This window comes from Chelonoidis abingdonii, chromosome 17 (genome assembly GCF_003597395.2).
Source record: "Chelonoidis abingdonii isolate Lonesome George chromosome 17, CheloAbing_2.0, whole genome shotgun sequence".
Classification (NCBI taxonomy): Eukaryota; Metazoa; Chordata; order Testudines; family Testudinidae; genus Chelonoidis; species Chelonoidis abingdonii.
In genome coordinates, this window is record NC_133785.1 from 13,698,390 (window position 1) to 13,715,856 (window position 17,467).

General features: G+C 42.7%; 1 protein-coding gene across 4 annotated transcripts in view; it reads left to right on the forward strand.

Moving 5' to 3' along the window:
- The window catches only part of CACNA2D3 (calcium voltage-gated channel auxiliary subunit alpha2delta 3), a 733,714-nt gene that overhangs the window by 344,320 nt on the left and 371,927 nt on the right, over positions 1 to 17,467 (forward strand). For all 4 annotated transcript variants that reach the window (XR_004375600.1, XM_032794295.1, XM_075073101.1 and 1 more), the window contains exon 9: positions 11,751 to 11,825. Coding sequence is in view for 3 of the 4 variants with exons in the window: in XM_032794295.1 (XP_032650186.1) it covers positions 11,751 to 11,825 (75 nt within the window). In the remaining variant the exon portion in view is untranslated. The remainder of the gene's footprint in view (positions 1 to 11,750; positions 11,826 to 17,467) is intronic.

The window sequence follows — 17,467 nt, forward strand, 5'->3', positions numbered from 1 at the left end:
CTGCACAGGCTGCCCAGACTTCGCTGTGCTCACCTACAGCTGTCCCTCCTCTCTCTCCTGTGACAGAGGGAGCAATCAAAAACTATGGGGGAAACTGCCTGGTTGCTTTAAAACAGACATTGTTAAAACAAGATCAGAAAGGTTCCTGCATTGCTGCCTGTCTGATCAGCAGGATTCTGGGTCCTTCCCGCTTGCATTTTATTTGAGGTACCCGTTTTGAAAAAAAACCCACGAGAACGAATGCTGCCTGAGAGATCTCGATTATGGACCCTTCTAGCTTCCGATGTTCTTGCTGTTTGCCGCTGCTGGCTTCTCTTGGGGCTGGTAGAATCCTCTGTGAAACTCTCTGTACTTTTATTTATATATTAGTTGGGCTCGTTCTCCAGCACAACTAGCTAAACCTGGTCTGTGCTAAAACCTCTCTAATCCACGGCACTGCTGCTAAAGAAAAGTCGTAGCCCGCTGCTAAGCTCTGCCGTGGCTTGCCTGGGCACTGCTTCCGTATATCACTGCTGCAGCCACCGCTCCCTGGGCATATACACTCGCCTCTGGAACTTCCCCATCACATAAGGTGCACCATAGGTTGTTTAGTTAATAAGTTAAGTGTAAATTATAAAGCTGAACTCACGCCTTGCTTTGTTGCCCGTAAGATGTAAAAGCTTAGTATAGTTGCTGTTCTTTCCCGTATAAGTTCTTGGTATAGTTGGCTAGAATGATATATGTTGGTTCCTGGTGTGGTTAGAATAGAGAGTTTTGCTGCTTCTCCCTCTATAACTGTCGTTTTCCCCGCATCCAAGCCCCCCTGTGCTTCCCGTGTCTCTCTGTACAACTCCTTGCGGCCAACAAACTTCCAAACCCTTGCTGTTCCCACTAAACTCTTGTCTGTTCCCCGCCTCATAGCTCCCCCCTGCTTAAAACCCGCGCACCCTTCCTTACCTGCAGGCACACGCTTCCACGCACTCTCCTCTCATCAGTTCCACTAATATCGCCCTCCCCCGCTCCCCCCCCGTTCCTAACCCAGCTTTAGTACACTTTGCTATCAACACCTCACAAATAAGTCAGTAATTTCACATGCAGAATTCACTATCACCCATATTGCTGAGATACTTTGTAGTTACATTAATACCATTGTGTACATTGTATAAAAGGCACCAACCGCTTAATACAGTCTATCGAAGAGTACGCATTTTATTATAGAAGCCTACCATTTAATTGCATTCTTTTTGGTACGTTTGCATTCACCGTACTAAATGTTCCTAATAAAGTTAAGTTGCTATTGACTGTACGTACTCCCATTGGGTCTGAACCCCACTACTGTAGCCCACTGTAGAACTCCCTACACTGTCATAGGGGGGGAGAACCCCCCGCATGTCTATTGTAAACACCCTATACAACCCACCCTCGATGATGTTAATTCCCACCACTCCTTTTCTTTAATAAAAGAAATTAATTGGCATCTCCACCTGTCGTGGTAATGCTCCCAAGATCCCATATACCTGCTGGCAGGGACAACACTCAAAGCGTTTGCATGTGAAAGAGTCACCAGTAAAAAAAAGTTTGAGAGCCACTGTCCTAAGGGGAGTCTAGCTACAGGTCAAGTACAACAGGCCTGCAAAAGCTGCCCACACTCCTTTTAGGAACACTACAGGACACTAGTTCTCAGGATACAAATTGTCCAGGCAGCATCTTCAACTTGATTTTCTCTTCAGGTCCCAACACCAAGCTGTCTAAACTCCGATTCCTCGACAACATCTAAGATAGCCTCTCCTATCCATCCAACAGTTCAAAATTTCATCCAGGCTCTCACATCTCTCGTCTCAATTACGGCAACATCCGTTCTCTGGACTGACACTGTAACCTACCCTACTCATGTCCATTAAAATCTGTCACAAAGATCCATTTCCCTAGCCTATCACACTGACGATGTCATCCTCTCTTGCACTCTATCTGTTCCACCTCTTAGTTGCATCAAATATAAGATACTTCTCTTAACTTCTAGGGATCTCAACAGCCATCGCCCACAACACTCTCCTTTCACGACTGAGATGTGACTCTTATGTCATCAGCCCTGTATGACACGTCAGCAAAATATGTCCTCAATAAGACTAATGGAACTCGGGATAGTATCAAACCAATTTTCAAATGCCAGCCCCATTTCAAGCAAGCACGCTTGTCTCCCATGCTGCCACTCATGCTTGAGAGAGCTCCAAAAGCCATCTTCAAAACTACCTTATTATCCGCTCATAACCCTCCTTAAAAATCCCTCTTCTGTGATGCCTACAAAAACTGAAAACACAATTAAAACTGGTTGTGGAGATGCCACGCCAGTCATTTGACTAATATTCCGCTCCTTGTCTTGAACCCCCCATGTGTCGTCTGTAACCACCTCGGTCCCTGTTCTATTCAGCAGACTAAAGCTCGTTTGGTTCCGTTGCCACATCACGCGCCTAGGACAAGGGGTCGGGCCTATGGCAAGGCTCTTGAGCATGAACCACAACAATCATCAGTGATTCAGTTTTGTGTCTACAAATAAATGTGGGATCCAAAATCTGCAAGCACAAACCAAAAGCAGTTTGATAACATAACTCCCTGGTTTGTCTAAGAGGCTACGAAGAGTAGATATAAATATTATGCCAAGATCATATAAAATGCCTAACAAATAAAATAAAACTTTTAAAAGCGTGACACCCCTAAATGAAGCATTAGGAATCTATAGTTACAAAAATAACAATCTCAAATCTCTTGGAGTTCCTGTAAAAACGCAAGCATGCAGTAACCCTAGAATTATAAAAGAGTAAGTAATAGTGTGCTAAGTAAATAAGCAACTGCCAGCGTGATGGTTATTGAACTGAAGTAAAGGTTGATCATGAGCTTATTGCAAAGTCACAGTTTTGATACATTTTTATAGATGATCGGTCTATGGTACTCCATTAAGAAATATTTCATGAAAAGCATTTAATTTAGGTGACTCAAAAGCACATGAGGCCTATGACTCATGCCCAAGATCTTAAAAACACAATAGGTCTTGCAGCTCTGGACATTGCCTACCCTACACCGAGCCCAGGTTTAACAAGGTGATAACAGGACTAACCCTTTGAACAGGGCAGTGGTCCCACTTAGCACAAGTGGCCATCCCTTTGAGAAGGGCAGTGGCTCTTGGTGAACAACTTTAAGGGGCCTTCCCTTTGAGAAAGGCAGTGGCCCTTGTAAACAACTTAACAGCCAGGGAAGAGGTGGCCACAGTAGGAGAACAAAATAGAGTATGGGGACAGCTATAAGAAACAAAATGGAATGGGGGATAGCTGTAACAGACAAGTGTGACCTCCCCCTTATAAGTTAAAAATACTTTTTTATATATTTAACACCATTATAAATGCTGGAGGCAAAGCGGGGTTTGGGGTGGAAGTTGACAGCTTGCGATCCCCCCATGTAATAACCTTGTGACTCCGAGTTTGAGAACCCCGGCACTAGGACATCAGAGTGAGAGGCTGAGATTTTAGTTTGGGCAGAAGGAGATAGGTCTGCAGCAGAGTGGTAGATCTGTGAGTCACCAGCATAGAGATTGTAGTTGAATTTGTGAACAAGATTACTCAGATGTAAGGTGTAGCAGGACAAGAGAATGGAGGACAGGCAGAAGGGAGGCTGGGACAGTTTCTGGAGAGGCAAGTAGGCTCAAGGGTGTTTTGGGGTTTTTTTTAAGATGGGAGGGACTAATGTGCACTTGTAATACAAATATAAAGAGCTAGAGGAGAGTGAGAGGTTGAGGAGAAAAATGAAAAGATGAGAATAGACACAAGGGTAATCAAGAGATGGGATGGGGTAATTGGAGCAAATGGAGAAGTTAGAGAGGGGAGCATTTGAGAAACATCTGTGTCTGTGATCGGAGAAGGAGGAGAGAGTTGCAGGAGGAAAAGGAAGAAGGGAAGAAGAGGCAATGGGGAAGGTCATGTGTTTATCAACTTTTTCTTGGAAGAAATCAGCAAGAATCTGTGTTGAGAGAGAAGTGGAGACAGGAGGAGGGGAAGGTTTGAGGACTGCATCAAATATGACAAAAAGTTGTCTGGGATTAAGGGTATGGAATTCAATTAAGTTGAAGAAGTAGAATTGCTTAATTAGGAAGACGGCAGAACTGGAAGGGAAGAGAATGAATTCATAGTAGAGGAAGTCAGCCTGGCCATAGGATTTCTACCAATAACACTGCAGCATAAGAGCAGGAAGTGAAGAGGCACGTGTTGGGGGCAAGCCAGGAGTCAGGATTGGTAGGATGGGTCTTGCAATGGGAGAGGGCCAAAAGAATCAAGCAGAGGAGAGTAAACCATGGAGAGGGTCAGCAACCGTATCAGTGAAAGAAAGTAAGATAAGGCAGGAAGGAGAGGGCTTGGAGCAGATGAAGGGCTAAAGCCTGACTGAAAACGAGTTATGGTCACTATACATAAACATCAATAAAAATTCAGTCAATTGAAGTATGCATAAGATAGGGTAGTAAAAAATATTTTAATAGGGTATATATATGATATATATGGCCTGTTTCATCCTTTACTAAATTATTTTCTAAATATATCTGTGTATATAGAACATAAAAGAGTGCAATGCAGGTCTTTCCAGAAAATAAACATAAAAAGATAATGTTAAAAATCGTTTTTGCTTTCATGGGTAGGTTATTGCAAAACCTATCCAAAACTGATGGACTAGATGATTGAATTACAAAAGTGTTGTTGAAATACGAGAGTGATTTTGTGCAGTCTAAGTTAAAATTTAAGGTCAGATCATCAGTGCATGAACAGAGATGTCTGCAACAACAAGAGAACAGACATATTTTTTCAATTTGCTTTGAAGTATAACTCTAAGTCATGCATTAAATTAACAATATTATCATAAAAACCAGAGTGCTAATTCTGTCCAATGCTGAAATTTGAAAAATACTTTTCAGAAACATAACCCATACATGAAATGAACAAAATATTAACTGGGATGAGATTGTTAAATCAATTTAAATGCCTCAGCCAAATGATTTTTAGCAAAGTTGATTAGAGGAGATCATTATTGGTGAGTTCAAGACACAGCAATAAGACCCCCAGTTTTTAATGTGCAGAATTTCCATTATAACCATATCAACAGAGTTTGTTGTGGTCGTTCAAAACTGCATCATTTGAAGCCTTATTCATTCAGAATAGATGAAGGGTGAAATTTGCTTCAGCCTGATTGAGTAAATCAGGCTTTGTGCCACTGAAGTGTAGATGGTTGGATTTCACCTCCTCAACCAAACCTGAGCCAGCATCTAGGCTTGTAATATGTTTGTTCCTGCTTTTGGGCTGGTACAGTTGCTACAGATTCTGTGTTACTTGAACAGAGTGGTGAGATAGAGGAATCACATAAATAAAAAATTGCAGCTCCCCTGGTTTGAGCCTATTGTTATGCTCATTATCAGGCTGTCCAGGGATCTTTGTGCAGCCCTAATCTGGGTGTAAATCAAACGGAAGGCCTCATCTTGGCTCAGTACAGCAGAGGTGAATTTCATCGTCTCTCTCTATGGATTTTGTTTTAGGTCTCTTAAGAGAGGAATTTGGAAACTGATTGAATGGAAGCTGCTAACTTACCTCTGCTGGACACTCACCTCAAGCCATATTTTCAAACATTAATATTATGTGATCATACAGTATAACAGTGCATACAGATTATAACAGACACATGTTTCTAGCCTCACTTTCCACAAAAAAGAACAGCTGTTGCAAGGGGATATACCAGGTTACATATCTCTCTCACTGGGTAAATGTTTCTGGTTAGAGTCAGTTGGTGATCAGCTGCTCACCCATTTTACTTTGCTCCAGCAATGTCAAAAATTTAATTTGGGTTTGAACAATTTTTTTCATTGTAAATTGCCAGGGAGAAAGATCAGATTGAGATTTTAAAGAAGAAGTTGGGAAAGGATGGTGCAGGGCAAACTTTCTCTATTATATTTAGGGTCCTGCCAAATTCATGGCCATGAAAAATGCATCCCAGACTGTGAAATCTGGTCTTTTGGGAGTTGCAGGGTGGTCACAAGATTATTTTAGGGGGGTAGTGATATTGCCACCCTTACTTCTGTGTTGCTTTCAGAGCTGGGCAGCAGAAAAGCGGCAGCAGTTGGCTGGGCGCCCAGCTCTCAAGGCAGCACCCTGCCAGCAGCAGTGTAGAAGTAGGGATGGCAATACCATACCATGCCACCCTTACTTTTGCACTGCTGCTGGCAGCAGCTCTGCCTTTAGAGCTGGGCGCCCAGCCAGAAACTGCTGTTCTCCAGCTGCCCAGCTCTGAAGGCAGCGCCGCTGCCAGAAGCAGCGCAGAAATAAGGATAGGAATATCGCACCCCTCCCCGGCTGCAATAACCTTATGATCCCCCCCAATTCCTTTTTGGACCCCTACAATTACAACACCCTGAAATTTCCGATTTAAATAGCTGAGATCATGAAATTTATTATTTTTAAAACTCTATGATCATGAAATTGACCAAAATGGACTGTGAATTTGGTAGGGCCCAAATTATATCAGATGCCCATTTTAGGTGTGGTAGAGACAAGGAACACTAGGGACAGAAGAGAATATATTGAAAACAATTGAAACTCAAGACTACTCAAAAGTTTCACCACAGAAGTTCCTCTTTTTACTTTAGACAGTTAATGTTGTGGTAGGGTATGTGAAAGGTAAGAGACAACTTTACATTGAATGAGGGAAACCTGGATTTTCTATGTCCTTGCTCAGTTAAACATGAAGTTGTGCATTTTGTCAGGCAAGGTTGGTAGAGCAGACTGTCAAGGTTCCTTCCCTACTCTGAACTTTAGGGTACAGATGTGGGGACCTGCATGGACACTTCTAAGCTTAATTACCAGCTTAGATCTGGTATAGCTGCCGCCATCCCCCAAACACTACTTTTTTCCCTGGGTAGTTTTGAGGGACTTCACCAATTCCTGGTGAACACAGATCCAAACCCTTTGGATCTTAAAACAAGGAGAAATTAACCATCCCCTCTCCTTTCCCCCACCAATCTCTGGTGAGTCCAGATCCAATCCCCTTGGATTTAAAAACAAGGAAAAATCAATCAGGTATTAAGAAAAAGGCTTTTAATTAAAGAAAAGAAAGGTAAAAGAAAACCCTCTGGGAGAGATTAGCTTACCAGCTACTCTCACAGACAACAGATTCAAAACACAGAGGATGTTCCCCTGGGCACAAATTTAGTTACACAAAAAAATACCCAAATACCCAATTTGATTCTACCTCTAATTGCATAAAACAGGTTACAAAGAAATAAACATAAACCTATTTATTCCTTTCTAAAACGTACTACTCTGATAAGAGGCTGGTTCCTTGATCTTTTTCACTCCGGCTGAAACTGAAACTCTAAACAAAGGAAAAACTTCTCTCCTTCTTTTTGAAATATCTTGTTCCCCCATTGGTTCCTCTGGTCAGGTGTTAGCTAGACTAGGTGAACTTTTTAACCCTTTACAGGTAAAAGAAGCATTAACCCTTAACCATCTGTTTATGACACAGATAATGGTAAGTCATACGATCATTAATGTTATTGAGTGGTTTGATGAATACCAAACTGTAGGTAACTATTTTTTTCTTGGTACTTGGTTCAAGGGTTTGTATGGCTTCTAATAATGGGAATTAGTGGCTTTTGGCACCTTTTGTAACTACCCTTCTTTCTTACATGGGGTTTTTGTAGATGTGATTTGGCTTATGCCCCAGTAACGTGCAGTCTTGTCTTTATTTACACCCACTATACATATTTTATAAAACTGATTCTCATTCAGTAATACACAGTCCTATGATAGGCTTTCCCTTCTGAGTCCTTTTGCCAGTCCCCTAGGTGAACCCCTTTCAAGTAGCAAGCCCATGCCCCCACTTCTTTTTGGTCTGGGTCTCTGGATTGCATGTCCCTGATAGCCTGCTGTGATACCTAGCAAGACCAGGGAGTTTGGTACCTGTCAGAGTTTCCCTTTGTGAGTGTAAGTAGAGAGGCAAGTTCTTCAAAACAAAGTGATGTATTTGGAAAAAAGTACAGAGTGCTTGAAGAAAGGAATTTAAAATGCCAGAAACCTACATGCATGGTGTCTTACGCACTCTTGGCATTGACCTGAGTAGACCTGAATTGGCCCTGGTGCCCCTCTGTTCTCCCTGAGTACCAAGTTGCAGCTTGCTTATTGCTCACCCTAACTCCCAGTCTATCTCTTTGTTTGCCTGAAGCCACTGACAACTCTCCCCCTCCCCCTCCCCGCCGCCCCTAAGGTCTCAATAGGGTAGATCTTTTAACAGATTGGTGTCTTTTGATCTCCAGATTCTTTGCCTTGGCAAGCATCCTGTCACTAGTGTTGGGTCTCAGGAGTCCCATTTAGCTATAAACCTGGTTATTCTGTTTGAAGGGAAGTTCCTTATCTAGGCTATTGTTGTATCTTTTCTACCTGGTTTCTTTAACAATCCCTTTTTATCTAATGATGGATTCAGGCAGGGTAATATTACAGGTCCTCAATTTTGGGCCAAGAGGGAGAGCAAGTTCCAGAGTCCTCAGACCCTCCCTCTATCTGATATTGAGGAGAATTCAACTCATGCACCTTTGCTGACTGTAATAATGGAAATAGGGCACAAAGGGAGAGGCAGGTCCTAAGCTGTCATTTAGGGCTCTGTGTGTCCTAACCGATACCTGAAACTCCACCTGCAGTCCAATAGGCAACCAGAGTAGATCCATGAGCCCTAGTGTCATGTACTCCAATGAATAAGGAAGCAGCTGTACATTGCACCATTTTCAGTCTCTAAATGGTTTTAAGATGTTCCCCACATCTAATCTAATTGCAACAGTCTAATCTTGAGGTTATGAAGGCCTGGGTAACATTAACAAGTCCCACATCCAAAAGAAATGGTTACAACTTCCTAGCTCAGTGGTATAAAGACAACTTGGTTACCGTAGTGCCAGGTTTACAATGGTGCCAGTGGCATCACGGAGTCCGGCCCATGCTCAGAAGGGGCCCCAGCCTGCTCTGCTTGCACTGTGCCCTGAGACCCTGCCAACCCACTTGCTCTTCTTGGCCTGCCCACTGGCCAGCCATGGGATCCTCTCTATCTCCTGACCCCACCTGCCAGCTTCTCTCTGCCCCCTGGCTGGATCCCAGTGCACCTCCGGCTCCGGGTAGTCTCTGCTTCCCACCACCTGTGGGGCCCCACCTGTCTCCCCAGAGCAAACTGGTGCAGAAGCCTGGCCAGTCTTGGCCAGTTGGTGGTGGTGGTGGGGAAACAGAGTGGGGGACTTGGTTAGGCCCCTCCAGGAAAGTGGGCCCTGAGGGAGCCTGGCTGGGGCAGTCCCTGGCCTGGTGACTGCACCATGCCCGAGGGGCCTGAGCAATTCTCCACTCCGGGACCAGCCCTGGCGGCTCAGCCTGGCGGACAGTTGCCTTCCAGCAGGGCCAATGAACCCGGAGTAGAGGGTGGGCCCAGGTTTCCTCCTTCCCTCTAAACTCCCTATTTGACACAGGAGGAATTGACCTGGTCTGTGAGACACACCAAAGGGGAAGGTCTAATTTGAAAAGGGATTTGGCCTGTCTCTGACCCACTAGGTGGGACAACAGAGATGGCGGAGATTGTTTTCTTTTCCCCCCATGCTGGCCAGTGATGAGGTTATCTGAGTGAATGGCAGGTTTGTGCCACTAACAAAAGTGGCCAAACTGAGGACTGCCATGAACCTCTGAGGCAAGCAAATCTGCCAGAAAGCGCAGGATCCACCAAGGCAGAGGAGGAACTTTGTCACAGTGTGCATAGGAATCCTCAGAATGGATTGATATTGACTGCATTACAATAATTAGGGATGTATGCACACTAGCTGCAGAACGGGGAATTGCTGACCAGATAGCACATGCCATTGATACAATAATCCAATTACTCTGTTACTCAGTTTGAATGCAGATTATAGCCACTGCAGTCAGTGAGTGTAGTTACTTGAGAGTTATACTAGTGTATAACTGACAACAGAGTTTGGCACAATGCCTCCAGAATAGTTTGGCTCTGATCAAATTAAGTACCCTGCCCCATGCCGTAACAATCATGTAATTAATTAATTGGAGAGCACTGCAGTCAGTGTCCACATGAATGATGATGACTGACGTCCAAGAAGGAGAAGGCTATAGGGGTCTAGGGTGAGACAGAATATGAGAAAAGGGAGTAGTGTGAAGCTGAAGAGAAAGTAGAAGAAATCCAGAGTCCCAGCCAGACATGGACAATGCAGACTTGTAATGTGGGAAGAACCTTGTTTTAGCAGCACTTTTGCAATGAATCATTGTAAGACTCTCTTTATTCTCATTGAGATGGAGAGAGGCGAAGTGAGTACTTACATTAATCATGTGAAATGTTTTCTCTGAATACTTTTGGCTGAACTCGCTGTCCTCTTTCATTGGCTGTCATGGTTATTCTACTGATTCACGTGATACGTGTTGAGGGGTGAAACCAAGCAGAACTGGAGCATGAAGTCTTCCCTCTCCATATTTTGGCTTCTGATACCTCTGCAGAAGAACAAACAGAAAAGGAAGAATGCTGGGAGACTAATACCCAGTTTTTAAAAGGTATTTTGGCATTCTCTGCTCAGGGTTGCAAGGCCTAAGGCTCAGATCAGTGGTGGTTAGGACCCTAAATACTTTTGAAGCTTTCAGCCTAAATGAATTAGACAGCAAGTCCAGTTTTCAAAAGCTGAGGCACATACATCTCACTGGAAGTCAATGGGACTTACTATCCTCAATGCTTAGTTCACTTTTGAAAATGGGACTTAGGCCACATTTACACTACAAAATTAAGTGGACCTAATTTATATTGGCATACAGCCGCCACAGTAATTACATCACTTGTGCATGTTTCTGCTTTGCCCCTTGTATCGGCAGTACATGACCTCCAGGAGCACTTGTGCAGATTGTCACTGTGTTGACCTAACTACATTGACCTTGATGCTACACCACACATAGAGGAGGAGTTCTTAAGTCGGCATAGGGGGGCAGTTACGTCAGTTGGAGCGAAATTTAAGTGTTGACACTTCCATAGTTAGGTTGACATAATCTGGCTTATGTCAATTTAGCTCTGTAGTGCAGACTAAACCTTAGCCATCTAGGTTACATAGGCCTTGCAGTAGTGAGTGGAGCAACACCTAATACCTTTTAAAACTCTGGGCCCAAGTGATTGAAGCTAGTTTTACAAAGACTGCCAATCTCTGATTGATCACTTTCAAACATTTCCAGAATGGATTCAGATTCATAGAGCTTTGGCTCAGTTCCTACAATACCATCCCCCCAAAATGTGTCATGTTTTGACTCAAATATTTGTCAGTGTTTGCTCAAAATGAAGCAGAGGATTGGGAATTAAGGCTGGAACTGTATCAGCATTGAATTCTTAATACTATCCAGATTCCAACCTGGGAGGTTTTTCTGTCAGCCAGTCTTCCTAAGACTCAGAACATTTGTATCTTTTGCTATAGTGTGGTTTATTTAATTATGTACAGTACTCACTAAACCTACCTGTATTCTGGCATTCAGTCAAGTAGGATCTCCCTTTTTAAAATTCCAGCCTTTGAAATACTAAGAATGATATGAAGAAAAAAAAATATCATGCCACTTTTTTAAAATGAATTGAATTCTATTGTTTTTACTCTATATGCATTTTTTACTGTAGCTCTAAATCATTAAAATAAATTGTATCTTTCAAAGTCTTTAATTAAATTTTCCATCTTCCCACTCCCCCCACAGTATAATGAAGAACTTCACTATGTAGAACCGTGTCTGAATGGAACATTAGTACAAGCAGACAGAGCCAACAAAGAGGTAAGGAATGAGAGTAACAAAGCAAAAAGGATGTGATGCATATCACTGTATTATAATGATATTTTTAAAAATAATCAGATCCTGTTATTAGAACTTATTACATTAATTGTTTTTGTCCCATTTAAAAATAGTCTGTTATGTGACTCCGCAGGTAAGAAAAAAATGTTCACTTAGTTACTTTGAGCAAATAAGCTTATTGGAATAATATATAAATAATTTCCATAGAAACTGCAGGCTATTAATAAAGTTCAGTCACTTTTTTTTTTTCAAATCACACCATACTGGTTTAAATTGCTTTAAATTATAACTGTCTCACTGTTTTCAAAATTTGCATAGAATCAGATACCATATTTATGCACAAAGAGGAATCTTAAAACAAAAATCTTTAAACAAATAAAAGCAACTGTAGTTTCTCTGTGTAACACTGAAGTTTCAGCCTTATGTGCCAGACTGTCAAAAATTATAATAATGGTGTTCTTCTAGAAAGTTCTCAAAACACTGTGCAAATTTCAAACATAATCCTTCAGTCGTTTCTCAAGGAACATTTATTTTGACTTCAGTAAGAGTTTTATTTGAATAAAGACTGTGGGATCAGACACTGTATAGGATATTTTTCCTACCATCTTAATGTGTTCATCCCACACCAGCAAAGGTACACAATAATTCTTGGTAAGTGAAGGTAAAAAGAATTATGCCAATTAAAATTCTGTGGTTTTTTGTAGACAGGATGGTCAAAAGGAGCAAAACAATGGAAAATGGTCTGCAGCTAGTATAATGAAAAGTCAAGCTAAATAATGGAAAGAGAGGAGGGTGGGGCAGATTCCAAACAGTGAAATCAGTCAGGCAATGGAACAGTTGACCTCAGAAGTGTTCATGTCTGTATCAATTTGTGTAAAATATACTATCCACAAGCAGTAAAATTATTGCCTAAAACTTGTTTTTTGTGAGCTAGGCTATGACTTTTGTTTTTCATTAAGGCCATTTTGACATCCACAGACATTCAGCTATGACTTCATTGATCATAATTTTTAAAGAAAGAAAAGCTTTAACGTTCTAGCCAAATATTTTCAAAATTTCTTCTAGATGGATTAATAAGTGAAGGATTTAAAAGTGACATTAAACCTGTTAAATTCAAGGAATTAAGGCTTTGCTAAAGAAAATCTCAGAACTGCTATATTTAAACACCCATTCATAACAGAGAAGTTGCAACAAGTACAATTAACCTCTTACATGAGTGTCCAAAAAGTTTGCATAAATTAGTTTAAGGGATCTGATTTTCAGAAAGCACTGAGCAGCCACCCTCTGAAAAATCAGACCCCTTTAAGGTATCTGAGGTTGGACATCCTCTAATCACTTCTGAAAATCTTGGCCTATACCTTTTGGATTTTTGTTCCAAGTTGCTCTCAAGATACAATGTGACTTATTCACAGTAATATTTCAGGCCAGTTCGTTTCCAATCATTACCCTCATGTTTGCCCCAGATATTCCTTGTCCTTTTGAAATCAGAAAATGGGGAGAAAATGTGAGAACTGCCAAAAGACAAGCAGAGCTGAACCTTGCAAAAGGAAATTAAAACCAATAGTAAAAGATTCTTTAGTCATATAAGTTAAAAGAAAACAAAAGAAGAAGAGGGACCACTAACTAGTTAGGACAGGGGTGGGCAAACTATGGCCCAGAGGTCGCATCTGGCCCGTGGGACTGTCCTGCCCAGCCCCCGAGCTCCTGGCCCGGGAGGCTAGCCCCTGCCCCCCGCCCACCCCCCCCGGCTGTCCCCTCTCCCCTACAGCCTCAGCTCACTCGCTCTGCCGCTGGAGCAATGCTCTGGACGGCAGGGCTGTGAGCTCTTGGGGCAGTGCAGCTACAGAGCCCAGCCCGATCCAGTGCTCTGTGCTGTGTGGTGGTGGCAGCGGCTGTAGCGCCACCAGCTACCAGTGCTCCAGGCAGCTCGGTAAGGGAGCAGGGAGCAAGGGAGGTTGGATAGAGGGCAGGGGAGTTTGGGGTGGTGGTCAGGGGGGTGGGGGTGTGGATGGTGGTCGGGGGGGAAGCAGGGGGTTGAATGGGGGCAGTCAGGAAGTCGGGGGGGGAGAGGTTGGATGAGGTGGCAGGGGTTCCGGGGGCAGTCAGGGGACAGGGAGAAGGGGTGGTTGGATAGGGCAAGGGTCCCGGGGGAGCCATCAGGAATGAGAGGAGGGGTTGGATGGGGCGGTAGGGATCGAGGGGACAGGGAGTGAGGGTTTGTAGATGAGGCAGGGGTCCCAGAGGGACTGTCAGAGAATGGGGGTGGGTGTGGATAAGGGGCAGGAGTCCCGGAGGGGGCAGATAGGAGGTGGGGACCGGGACACAACCCCCTCCCCTAAGCAGCCCTCCATACAATTTATGAAACCCGATGCGGCCCTCAGGCCAAAAAGTTTGCCTGCCCCTGAGTTAGAATGTGGTGGAGATTAAAGATAATCTAGATATGGGCCAACACCTAAATGAATACTTTGCCTCAGTTTTTAAAAAGAGTAATGAGAAGCTTGGGGATAGTGGCAGGGTAGCTAATGAGAATGAGGCTATGGAAGTAGAAATTACCAAATTTCAGGTGGAAGCCAAACTCAGATAGTTTAATGGGACCAGCTTAGGGGGTCTGAATACTCTCCATCCAATAATATTAATGGACCTTGTACATGAAATTGCAAGCCCAATAGCAAAGATTTTTAATGAATTCATAAAGTTGAGGATCACACTCTATGACTGGAGAATTGCAAAACTAGTACCTTTTATTCAAGAAAGGAAGAAGAGTGATTCAGGGAATGACAAGCATGTTCGTTTGACCTCAGTTGTATGCAAGGAGTTAGAACAAACTTTGAAAGAGTGAATAGTTAAGGGACATAGAGGTAAAGGATAATTGGGAATAAAATACAACATGGTTTTACGAAAGGTAGATCATACCAGACCAAACTGATCTCTTATAGAAGATAACTGATTGTCTAGACAAAGGAAATGCTGCAGATCTAATCTATGTGGATTTCAGTAAAGCATTTGATACAGTTCCACATGGGAAATTACTGGTTAAATTGGAGAAGATGGGAATTAATATGAGAATTGAAAAATGGGTAAAGAACTGTTTAAAGGGGAAACTATAACAGGTCATGCTAAAAGGTGAACTGTCAGACTGGACAGAGGTACTGGTGATGTTCCTCAAGGACTGATCTTGAGATAAATCTTATTTAACTTTTTCGTTAATGATCTTGGCACAAAAAGTGAGACTATGTTAGTAAAATTTGTAGATGGTACACAGAAGGTATCACACAAGAAGATTTAGATAACATTGAAAATTGAAGTAATAGAAATGGGATGAAATTTAATAATGCAAAGTCATCCTCTTAAGAACTAACAACAAGATTTTTTTCTATAAACTGGGGATAGGCTAGTTGGAAGCAATAGAGGAGAAAAAAGATCTGGATGTATTGGACAGTCACAGGATGACTATAAACTGCCAATGTGATGCAGCCATGAAAAAGACTAATGCAATCCTAGGGTACATCAGGTGAGGTATTTCCAGTAGAGACAGGAAATATTGTTACCATTATGCAAGGTGCTGATGCGACCTCATCAGGAATACTGTGTGCAGTTATGGTCTCCCATGTTTAAGAAAGATAAAATTCAAACTGGAACAGGTGCAGAGAGGGGCTATCAGGATGTTCAGCGGAATGGAGAACATACCTTACAAGAGGAGACTTAAGGAGCTTGGCTTGTTTAGCCTAACAAAATGAAGGCTGAGGGGAGATATGATTGCTCTCTGTGAATAAATCAGAGGGATAAACATCAGGGAATGACAGGAGTTCATAGAATCATAGAATAGGGTTGGAAGAAACCTCAGGAGGTCATCTAGTCCAACCCCCTGCTCAAAGCAGGACCAATCCCAACTAAATCATCCCAGACAGGGCTTTGTCTTTAAGTTCTATGTTAGGGGCTGATGTTGGCAGAAGAACAAATGGATATAAACTGGCCATCAATAAGTCTAGGATTAAAATTAGACAAAGGTTTCTATCCATCAGAGAAGTGAAGTTTTGGAACAACCTTCCAAGGGAAGTAGTGGGGCAAAAACTCTAACCTCTTTTAAGACTCAGCTTGATAAGTTTATGGAAGGGATAGTATGATGAGATTGCCTACAGTGGCATATAACCCATCCATGACTGCTATTAGCAAATATCTCCAGTGGCCAGAAATGGGACACTAGAGAGGGAGGTATCTGGCAGGTATGTCTCACCCACATTCTCTGAGTCTAACTGATCACCATATTTGGCATCAGGAAGGAATTGTTCCCTGGTTGGATTGACAGAAACCCTGGTTGGTTTTGCCTTCCTCTGCAGCATTGGGCATGGATCACCTGTTGGCTTGAGCTCAAGTAAATAGTGAATTCTCTGATACCTAAAGTCTTTAAATCAAGATAGGACTTCAGTAACTCAGGGCTTGGCTACATTGGCACTTTACAGCGCTGCAACTTTCGCGCTCAGGGGTGTGAAAAAACACCCCCCTGAGCGCTACAGGATGCAGCGCTGTAAGGCGTCAGTGTAATCAGGGTGGCAGCGCTGGGAGCACGACTCCCAGCGCTGCACGCTACACCCGTAAAGGATGTGGTTTACATGCAGCCCTGGAAGAGCTCTCTCCCAGCGCTGCTGCTGTGACCACACTCACACTTGAAAGCGCTGCCGCGGCAGCGCTCCCGCAGCGCTGTCCCGGCAGCGCTTTGAAATTTCTAGTGTAGCCAAGGCCTCAGCCAGAGTTTATGGGCCCATTACAGGAGTAGGTCTGTGGCCTGTGATGTGCAGGTCAGCCTAGATGACGATGATGGTCTCTTCTGGCCTTAAAGTCTGAGAGTCTCTGTATAAGGGGAAAATGGTGGCAATCTCAAATAACAGCATGCATCGACTACTGACCTAATCACAACAACTGCATTTAGTTTATTGAGGAATACATATAGAGTATCTCATTTATAAAGTATGTTTTAGATATTTTAAAGCTATTTTGTGTGTATTTGGTACCTGTAGCTTTTGCAATGCAGTGGAAGGAGGCACTTCCTTGAAAGAATACAATTGTTTCTTCAGAAATATGGTGGAGTATCAAGTACAGTGCGTGTGTATGTAGGATATGCACCAAATTGAAACAAAATTATCTCTCCAACAGATAATGGCAAAAAAAAATTGCCATTCAGTCTGCATCACCTGTTCTGCTGTCTTGTTACAGTCACTGACCATGGTTGTTTAAAAGTGCAAATAGTTGCACAGAAATGGCTGGTTGGGAAGATATATCAGGAAATTGGGCATGACTGTGTGGTGGGTTTCTTCTAATATTTTTTCTATCCCTTCTTTGTCATGTAACCTAACTATGCAGTGGATCATATCACCAAGGAAAGTGCAGAAAAATTGCCTGCTTTGTGACACTAGTTAATGTGTATTACATTACACATAATGGGTAAAATTTTCAAAAGTACTTAAATCACTTACAAACCTAAATGTCATTCAAAAGGCATCAAAAGCTCTTTGAAACCCAAGTTCCTACATCCCAAGCAATTAGGTGCTTTTGAAAATTTTACCCAATATTTAAATATATGTGGTTCAGCCCACCTGGTTTTGTATTTTGTAGTCTATGTTCTATGC